This window comes from Geospiza fortis, unplaced genomic scaffold, assembly GCF_000277835.1.
Source record: "Geospiza fortis unplaced genomic scaffold, GeoFor_1.0 scaffold7, whole genome shotgun sequence".
In the NCBI taxonomy this organism is placed as follows: Eukaryota; Metazoa; Chordata; class Aves; order Passeriformes; family Thraupidae; genus Geospiza; species Geospiza fortis.
Genome location: NW_005054344.1, coordinates 3,392,665 through 3,402,860, shown reverse-complemented (window position 1 = coordinate 3,402,860; position 10,196 = coordinate 3,392,665). Strand labels below are relative to the sequence as shown.

General features: G+C 38.0%; 1 protein-coding gene across 1 annotated transcript in view; it reads right to left on the bottom strand.

The window, feature by feature from the left end:
- Positions 1-3,610: 3,610 nt before the first annotated feature.
- SLC26A7 (solute carrier family 26 member 7) overlaps positions 3,611-10,196 on the bottom strand; it is a 64,560-nt gene continuing 57,974 nt past the window's right edge. The window contains exons 15-18 of the mRNA XM_005422888.2: positions 8,222-8,322; positions 5,905-5,959; positions 5,712-5,815; positions 3,611-3,693 (exon numbers count right to left, since the gene is read on the bottom strand). Of these exons, the coding sequence (XP_005422945.2) occupies positions 3,658-3,693; positions 5,712-5,815; positions 5,905-5,959; positions 8,222-8,322 (296 nt within the window). The 3' untranslated portion in view covers positions 3,611-3,657. The remainder of the gene's footprint in view (positions 3,694-5,711; positions 5,816-5,904; positions 5,960-8,221; positions 8,323-10,196) is intronic.

The following is a 10,196-nucleotide window of genomic DNA, read 5'->3' as shown; positions in this document are numbered from 1 at the left end:
CAAGCAAACAAGGCTGAAGGTACAAAGATGAATGTCTGCAGCAGCAGGCCACAAATAACTAAACCCCATATTGTTCCTGACTGTAATTCCCAACTCCATTGGGATAGTGTGGCCAGGCCTACACAGCCATAAGGACACACAGACTTTGTGCAGGCTCTTTGCTACAGAATGAGTTTGGCTCCCTTGGCCCTTCTGGATCAGAAGAGTAAGTATGGTTTATTCTAATTATAGTATTCTTTTATAATAACAGCAGTTGGACTTGATGATGCTTGCTGGTTTCTTTCAAATGTTACTCTATTCTATTTAATTCTATTCCATTCCAGCAAAGCTAATTGTGATGTTTTGGGTTGAGCTTCCATATATTTACATAATAATTCTGAGAGCCAGAGGAAAGCCAGTGGACAGTCTATATAAAAAAGCATTGAGAGAAGGGTAGAAATTGATAGTGGGGATTGCCTCTAAAGCTTAATCCAGAAGTTTTAAGATGTTTCCTTAAATCTTCACCAAAGAATTAAGCAGTTGTCCATTGAGTCTGTCAGTGGCACAAACACACCATCACTAGGAATTTGCAAAGAGCAACTCAGGGAGGACGTGAAGCAACTCCCATCCCACCAGCAGACCAACCATGACCTGGCAGTCCACGAGGTCTGATGGCAATGGCCTCCTGGTCATTTGAAGACCGGCAAGGTGCAGTCACATGTTTTAGTAAATATCAGTAGCTCAGAAGGGTGGGTGGTGGAGAAATGGAAACTGCGTCAGTGGTTTGCAATTTGAAATTTGCTCTTCCAAGTCAATTGTGAAAAAGAAATGACGCTCCCTCCCTCACTGCCCATAGTTGTATAGAGCAGTTCTGTATTGACAGAGCTTAAACTCAGTACAGGTATTTTAGAAGAAATTGAAAGAGCAGCTATCTTCACATGCCCCTTAAACACTGTTCTGCTGAGAAACAAGTATCCTAAGTGATGCCACTAGCCAGACAGGGAATATAATTAACAATGCATACTCTCAGAAACGGAAAGTTGTTTAGACTAATTATATATAGCAAAATAGATTACAGAAATATTATCCCAAATCTCAGTGTTGGAAGGTTGGAGCTAATGGGAGATAAATGTTCATCCCTAAACCAACCATTAAATTCATCAAAAATGATTCCTATTGAAAGCAATAAAAATTAGAAGCTATTTTGATAAGCACTACAGAACTGATTATTAAATGCAGAAGGTTTCTTAAAAGGCTAAAACTACGAGGAATTTCAAAAGCATCTGTGTTGTTCCATTTACAAGATCATTCAGAATAAAAGTGAAAGTCTCCTGAAAAGTGATGTTATCTTTGCTAAAGACCCTATTTTTAACAATTTCATTAATCAACTAATCTATAAATTTTCAGAAAAAACATTCAGCTGACAAAGAACAAATGCTGAATCTAGTAGAAAAGATACCATTTATTCATTTATTCAGTTTGCAGTTAAGCAGAAATCTCCATTCAGCTGTGACATAAAATTGATGCTTCTGTGATTAAAGTACATTGTAAATAGTTTCTAAAGTGTTAATAAATTACTAAAACTGTTTCAGGAAATTATTAATCAAATGTTATGGCCTGTTACTGAGTCCAGTGATGTAATGAGCCATTTGCAGTCAACTACAGCATCTGAAATTAATGTGCTTGGGACAATATACAGAATTTATTTCTCCTGCATATAATGAGTTTCTCACTTATCAGCCTTTTGCATAGTAATTACCAAAGCAGTCTCAAAAGAACTTGTACAGAACATTTCTAGCCCTCTGTGGGACAAAGCAGGGAATAACTACAAGAGTAACTCATAATTGAAAGGGCAAGAAACCCCATGGGTCTCTCCCATTATCATCTACTACTGTGGAGTGACCAAGAATTGAGGAAAAGCATATCAATGTCTTAACTATGCAGAGATGCAGAAGTCACTCCATGAGCCACTTCATCTCCTGCGGGCAGCAGCTTTGGGCAGAGAGAGCAAGGAGAGTCCAGACAAGCATGCAGATGTAACTGCTGCTGAAAACAGAATGGGTTTGCAAAACCTTAGAGCTAGGTTTTGCCTATATGTGTCAGCTGCACAAAGCCTCCTTGTACTTCCCTCCTGTCTGTAGTGTTAAGATGGCTGTTATGGCTGTGCCATATTCATTTACCTTTAGCTTCATAGATTTTTTAAGTTGGTGAAAAAAACCAAAACCCCCTACTTATTTTCTCATTTGTTGATTCCTTTTTACTCAACTCACATTTTACTGCTGGTGTTCACATAAGGGAGCAAAGAGGAGAAAAATCATACATAGAATGGCCTAGGTTTTAAAGGCCCCTCAAGATCATCTGGTTCTATCACCCTGCCATGTGCGGGGACACCTTCCACCAGAAGAAGTTGCTAAAAGCTCCATCCAACCTCACCTCGGACACTTCCAGAGTCAGGGCAACCATAACTTCTCTGGGCAACCTGTTCCAGTGCCTCAGGATTGTCACAGTGAATAATTTTTCTTCTAATATCTAGTCTAAACCTACTGTCTTCCAGTTTGAAGCCATTCCCCTTCTACGCTACATGCTCTTGCAAACAGTCTCCATGTTTCTTGTAGGCTCCCTTCAGGTAGTGGAAGGCCTTAATATGTTGCCAAATAATGTAATAGCTGCATGATAGTATGATCTAATACAATTGCTGACAACCCATAAACACAAACCCAATACTCAACCTGTGAGTTCCACTACCCACTTTGTGTGCTCACACACAGTATACTGCACATCACATCAGGATTGTGGCTGAAGTGTGGCACGCACCTTATGTGTCACTATGATCACCTTTCAGCTGCCTCAGCTGAAGATTTCAACACCAAACAAATCACAGCTCAAACTGGAAATGCAGACTGGAAAAAATGTGGAAAAATGCTGGAAAAAAAGAATAAGTTTTGGAAAAATATTACCAGTTTTCCTCTTCAGACTGAAGCTAAAGAATACCTGTGGCTTTGAAAATGTAGCAAACCGTAATAGCACAAGACAACAAATACAGAGGGAGGCAATCCAGTGTTCTTAGTCAACATGTATCTGCCTTTTCTGTATAGACTTGTAAGTTCTCCCACTGATCTGAGCAGGCATTAAAAAGCATACAAAACCAAGTGCAAAAAGTGAAAGCATATGATAGCTGTGATGTGATGCTGTTACTGCAAACAGCTGTCTTGAACAGAGGAAAGAGTAAGTAAAGCCGTTAGAAAATGTATGCATTGGCATATGCCTTGCTGCAGATACTGTATCAATTATAATATACTCTTTAAGAATTTATGTCTCTATTCCATACACAAAACTACAGATGCATGTTACAACTAATGTTACAATAGAAGATACTAAATTAATACACCTAACTGGTAAACACAATACCTCGTGTCTGCTTTCTAATAATTTGTATCTAAATGTATATAAAAATATTTTATAAAACCACTATAGAACAATTGCATAAAAATTCTCTGAGTGATCACAGCTGAAAGATTTTCTCTCTGAAAGGTAGATCTGTCGTTACTGAATGTACTAAATATATATTGTATACAAAAGATCATCTGTGAGATCCACAGGAGAAAAAAGTGGAGAAGCCATGTTGTAGTTCATTTTGAATATGAGCAGATGAAACTCGCTATGCTCAATGGGTGGGCATCACACTTCACTCTGTTCACTGAACTTGCTGTAATTCTAAAATGAGAGAAACAGAAAAAAATGTATTATAATGTTTTCCTAGAATATAATGTAAAATTAGGATATGAAGGAGTGCTAGCTTGAAAATGCCACTAATATTTCAAAAAGTTATTTATGATTAAAAAAAGTTATTTAAGATTAACTGCATAAAGTAATAGGCAAGTATCCTACCAATTTATAAACATAAAAATGAGAATGACACATTTTCATTGGAGCATGTAGATAAGAATATCTTTGCATTTCTGAACAGCAGCAGAGATGGAAATGGACCACAAAGCCCTCTTACCTCTACCTTTCTGACTGTGGAAGACTATTTCCTGCTATATGGGAAAACTGAAATGTGAATCAGAACAAATCACTTTCTGTTAGTCTCCAACTCCTTCCTCATATTTTTTTCTATCCTATTATGCCTATTCTGTCATGTTAACACTCAAGAGTCCTACTGACCTCAGCACCTTAAAAAGGCACAGGAGGAGTACATAGACTGGTAGCTACAGTGTGCTGCTGCTATTGCAGTCATCCTGCCTTTTCACTCCTGTCCACCTTGTCTTCAGGTGTTCAACACAATGAATACATAAAAATCCCTGAAGCACATACTGTGAATATTCTGAAGAAGAACCAGCAGTATATGTACACTGTTCATGATTACATTTAAAATTTGAGGTTGCATGCAAGCCTTTCAGACTAAACTGCAAGACCACTATGTAGAGGTTTGACTTGCCTAGCAGCTCTGACAGAAACAAGCAATCAGTTCCTTAAAAAGTGCGCTTTGAGTTTTAACTCCCCCTTTTCATTATGAACATTTGCCCTGGTCTATCCATGTTTCACTTCCATAAAATGGGAATGCTGGTACATAACTATCTTACGAGAATGTTAGGAAAGTTAATAATGTCAATATAAAAAGCAGACATTTTATAACACACGGATCATTCTAATTAATCTAATCAGACCCAGACAAAATATACAATAGCCAACCCCATTATTTTTGCCCTAGAGTTACCATTTCAACAAATTATTTTTTGTAGGACAACATAATGAAAAATGTTGAAAAGCACTGAAGAGAACATGTTTTTCTAGTCAATTCACTAGACCAACTGTGCCAATTCACCTTAATCTGGATAAATCAATGGAAAGTGGTTTTGACCATAGGCAAGTCTGATTTAATTAGTTAAATACAAAGTGAAGAACAAAAGACAAACGACCAAACCACAGACCATGATGAGTTTAATGTCTCTTGGAGAAGGCTCTGAGCCAAGCTCTAGCCAAGCTTGAATCATAAATAAAACCATGGGAAAGCACACTGCTTTTAATGGACACTCCCTTGCACTGCCATGACAGTGGAAAAGGATCACATAGTTCAAGAGGAAAGTCCAGGTTTACAGTCTTTTTAAAAAGGAATGCAGGAATCACTGAACAAGTAAATAGATGCTCAAGCCTCCCTTCTCCCTCTTACTCTCTCTTCTACCTCGTGCAATTCCCTTCTTTCAACCAGTGAGCCAACTCAGCATGGTACAGTGCAGGGTAGAGACAAGATTTCTAACTCAAACCAAACCAGCTGGGGATCCAGAACCGTTTCAGTCAGACCAGTGCTCTGATTTGTGAAGAGCTTCAAGCATCCCAGGCTGAGAAACAGGAGTGTTGTTTCAGTAATGCAGAACTCGCTGTGAGTTAATTTTTCTCACTGAGAGGCTGTGTTAGGTGTTTCTAGATGACATAAATCTTTCCAGTGGAGAGTGAGCCCAGATTAAAGCGCCACAACACAGCACCTCTAGATCTATCATAGAAGATGGAGATGTTGTTGCAAAAGGAGATGTGGTGATGGGAAGAGAGTGCTAGCAGCAAAAAATGGAAAACTGCATTCCTCAGCCTGAGGACTAGTTGTAGATTACAGACAGATAAAATATTTCTATATAAAAGGTTCACTGGGTGAATAAGACTTTCCCAGACTTTAACAAATTGCTGCGAGCATCCAAGAAGCCCTCCAGGCTTCACCTACTCCTGCTTGTAAGTCTTACCCTCTGAATCTGAATGGCATCAATTGCTGAAGAAATAGATTCAAAAAATACAGGATTTTCAGAGTCAAGATTTCCACCATACTGCATTGCTTTTATCAAGGAACCTGCAATAAAACAAACACATGAGCACTGAGAATGTAGTGAGGATATATAAACCATCATGTTAAAATTTTTACTGTAAGCTGATACTTGCCTTTGCAGTGTGCTAGCAACACATCAATGTATCTGTTTTTACAGTCCGCGTAAATCTATGTTTGAAAACAAGAAATTTTAAAAACACTGGTTAAAATACCAACAGAGAAGAAAGTTCAAAATAGCCCATATTCAAGGTAGGCAGAGCCCGGAGTGCTGCTGCAGCGGTTGTACTGCCAGCAGCCACCAGAGCGAGCCCTTCTATAATGCAAAAATCACCAAGCCACATTTATTTCCTGCCACCTCTTCACAGTACTCTGCGGCTCTGCTGAGAATTAAAACTGAATTTGAGTAATAATTTTGCAATTTCTGACTGTATTTTTTAGGGGAATTATTTTAATTTCTCTTTTTTCAGCGCGTTTTCCCATGTCCTTACCATATGCTTTCTACCAGTCCACACAGACAGGACTCAGACCTAGGAAACTTTGAGACTTATATCAAAAAAGCACCATAGCTATCATGCTGCATTGAGCAGTAAGTTGTTCTTTATTATTTCTTTGAAAGTGTTCAATTCCCCAGAGAGAAAATATTAATAAGATAGAAAACAAAACCAAAACAAAACAAAAAAAAAAGGTGAAAATAACTCTAAAAGCAGAGTAGGGTGTTTTCCTGCCAAATGGGGACTATCCAAAGCAGTTACTGCTTCAAAAAATGTTTAAATAATCCATGTGAAGTAGAAAAATTCTGAGAGGAGGTTCAGTGAGAACCCCATCAGGATATTTTATTTTTAAAATAAAACAAAAATCTTAGTTCAAAAATCCTCCATCTCTGACATCAGTGATGATATTTTGGGAAGGAGTGTAACAAGGACATGTTGAATGTGGTCCTCTTGGTAGGAGGAGGAGTAACTTGGTTTTGGACCAACCATTTATCCAGAGGCTGCACTACCAATGTGTACACTTCACAGCCCATGCCAGACTTACCTCTCTCAAATTTGTCAAACACTTCTTTGACATAATTTGTAATTTGGGGGTCTCTAAGACCTTCTGAAAATCAATTTCACAAATTTTTAAACGAATACAATATTGAATGCCCTATATTTCAAAGGGATAGCTAATAGTCATTCCCACTAACCTTATTTTTCCAGTTTTCTTTTTCATTATATCCCTGCCTATATGTGTAGTTTTAATTTAAAATATTTTAAGGCAGCATTTACTTCACTGTGCAATCACTGCAGTAAATTGAGAAAATTGTTAGGGCAACAAGAGTCTGGGCCAAGACCCAAGTTCAAATCTAGCCCTTTAACTTACTCAGAAAAATTATGCAAATCAAGTCTTCCATACCCACTTAACTCTGTACTCACTACACAACTTTTAAACTCCAGATCTGATGGAAGTGTAAGAAACAGTTTTGAACATAAATTTTTATCCACTGTATAGAACTACTTGTTATGTGGAACCATAGAGTCAATAGACTTGTTTAGATTGGAAAGGACCTTTAAGATCGTCAGGTCCAAGCACTGACTTGGCATTGCCAAGTCCACCACGAAGCCGTGTCTTTCCATCCACTCTGCCCCAGTCTGTGGCACCACCTGGGATTGTTGTGACCCGAGTGCAGGACCCAGCACTTTGCCTTGTTGAACCTCACACCACCGGCCTTGGTCCATTGATCCAGCCTGCCCAGACCTCTCTGCAGAGCCTTCCTGCTCCCCAGCAGATCCACACTCCCACCCAGCCTGGTCTCATCTGCAAACTGACTGACGGTGCACTCGATCCCCTTGTCCAAATCATCACCAAAGATATTAAACAGAACTGGCCCCAAGGGAGCACCAGTTGTGGCCAGCCACCATCTGGACTTAGTTCCATTCACCACAGTAACCAGTGACTGCTGGGTTTATTCTTCTGGGAGCATCTTGGAACTCCTGCACTGCCTGAACCCAGTCTGCAACATATATTGCACACAGGAGAAAGGATGGAGATCATCTTTTGACCTCTGGCTTAGCAGACAGTAGAATATACAGATAAAATCACAGAATTAATACTGAGATTTCGAAGCAGTAAATTTACTTGCCTTTACAGCTGACTTGGTAGGGTCAAATATGACCTAAACTGACTTAAAAAACAAAAAAAGGGAAAAGTTCCAAAACTGCTCTTCATTACATATAAATACGTACACTTGCACTGTTACCTAAAATATTTAGAAATATTTTATTGTAATTTTATATGTAAACACAGTACAATTTTATGCCAAATCTGTGTTCATCTTTTCTATGGGTGAAAGCTTTATCCAGTGACATAAGTGGAGTGACTAGTAGTTGGCCCCAATAACTCATATGTATAATTATAATGTATACAGAATGTTTCTAGTGTCATGAATACCTGAAGAAGCACGGAGACTCCAGTGTAGTCAAAGAAATTCAGTCCACTGCAGTCTAATATCAAAACATGTCTCTCACTGTGACATGGCTGCACCAACTCACCTACACATTTGATAAATGAAAACATTTAATTAAAAGGAGAATACTCAAGAAATGGGTATAAGAATGATGATACCTCAACAAAATAAGCCTAAACTATCACAATAAAATTGTCATTGTTATGTGCTGGGGTATCAGGAAAGCAAATGCCATATTTTAGAAGAACAAATGAAGAACCTTTAGGGTAATGGAAAGAAGTGATGACAGAATATATTAATGGTGATGTTTCAGGCAGCAATAGTGTCTCAAGAATTAGGCAGTTGCTTCTTCAAACTTGATTTTCTCATTGAGTTAGCTTCTTTGGAAGATTTTTCATGGTATACACAGACAATATATCTTTTTTTTTTTTAAGTTCTGGTATGACACTGATTTCCATAGGCCCTAAACATCTGTCTATGGCTTAACTTAATATTCACCTGTAAGGAAGAAATAGATGAAAAGTGGAGTGTTTAATTTTCCTAAGGTTTTACTATACTGGTTGTTGATTGGGTAATTTTTTAATACACAACTACACATTCATGCTGGAGAAGAAAATTGTGTTGGCAAGATTTGCAAAGTTCTTATACTCATTCTTCAACCTCAGGCCATCTTGTGTTTAATCAAAACATACTCTGTTCTAAATGCATCCTGAGCTAGCACATAGATAAATGATTCCTGGCTTTCATAAAGGGAAAAGTAGAAAATACTGCACATCTTATTTACATTGTTCTGTGAACAAATGTTTGTTCATAATGCATGCAACTGAAAAAAAAATATGAAGGAAAGGAATTCTGATTATAAAGATGAGTTAAGCTGAATGGTTTTGGCAGAGCAGAGGTAAAGATTTTAAACTATTGAGGAGACTTGGAATTTCCCCATGATGCAAATTTATAATGATGATAATTCCTTTCCGACAGTAGTCTGAGAGCAAAGACTTTTGGACTTGCATTTCCAGACATTTACAGTCTCTGTTCTGTGCAACATACATGAATAGATACATACAAACAAAAAGATAGGATTTTAGAGGGAACCTCCTGAAAATTACTGTGATAGAAACACAGAAGGGGTTCATGTGATCTCCCAGGCTCAGTGTAATAATTCTCTGCTGCATCCTGAATTGCAATAGAGGCTTACTGGCCTCTAAATGCGGGGATAGGTAAAGACCTGCACCCTCTTTGGACCAGTGGCATGAGCCAGAGCAGCTGTTTCACTTGGTGCTGATACAGACAGTATTCGCCAAAGGGAGAAAGGAAAGATTCTGATGAAGGCATACATTTTTTTTCCATGTGTTCCTGGACAACTGCCATAAGGCTTAAGGATTGTGTCCTCATGCTCCTATCCTTGAAAATTTAAGCTCAGCATTTTGCTTTTCTTTTTAAAGGGTTTTTCTTTTTTCTCTGTTTGTTGTTGAAAAGACCCCATGAAGAATCACCCTAGACTGGTTGATATAAGTAATGACAGCATTTAAGTCCTCAAGGCAGGTCTTAGGCATCCAGAAAAGAGGTCTTCTACTTTCTGTCACTTTTGTGTATGAGAAATCAGTTCATCTTCAAGATGACTGGAATATGTACTGGTAAGATTTTCTCAAACATAGTATTTTACAATATAGTCAATAAAATACAATATAATCTTCAATAACCTTTTTCATAGGTTGTTATACTACAGCAAAGCACTCTGTCACCCCCAAGTTAACTAAACATTGTAGTACCATAAAAATGTCCTGAGTCTAGTTAACAAATGCAAACATTCAGATAACAGCCTCCAAATCAGGTTTTCTACTGTGGCTTTAATGCTTATAAGTGTTTTAAATAAACACTGTTTTAATTCTATCCACAATGAAGTCATCTGTATAAAGTATCCACTGCAAAAGGTTGCTGCAACTCTCCCATGGGAATGTA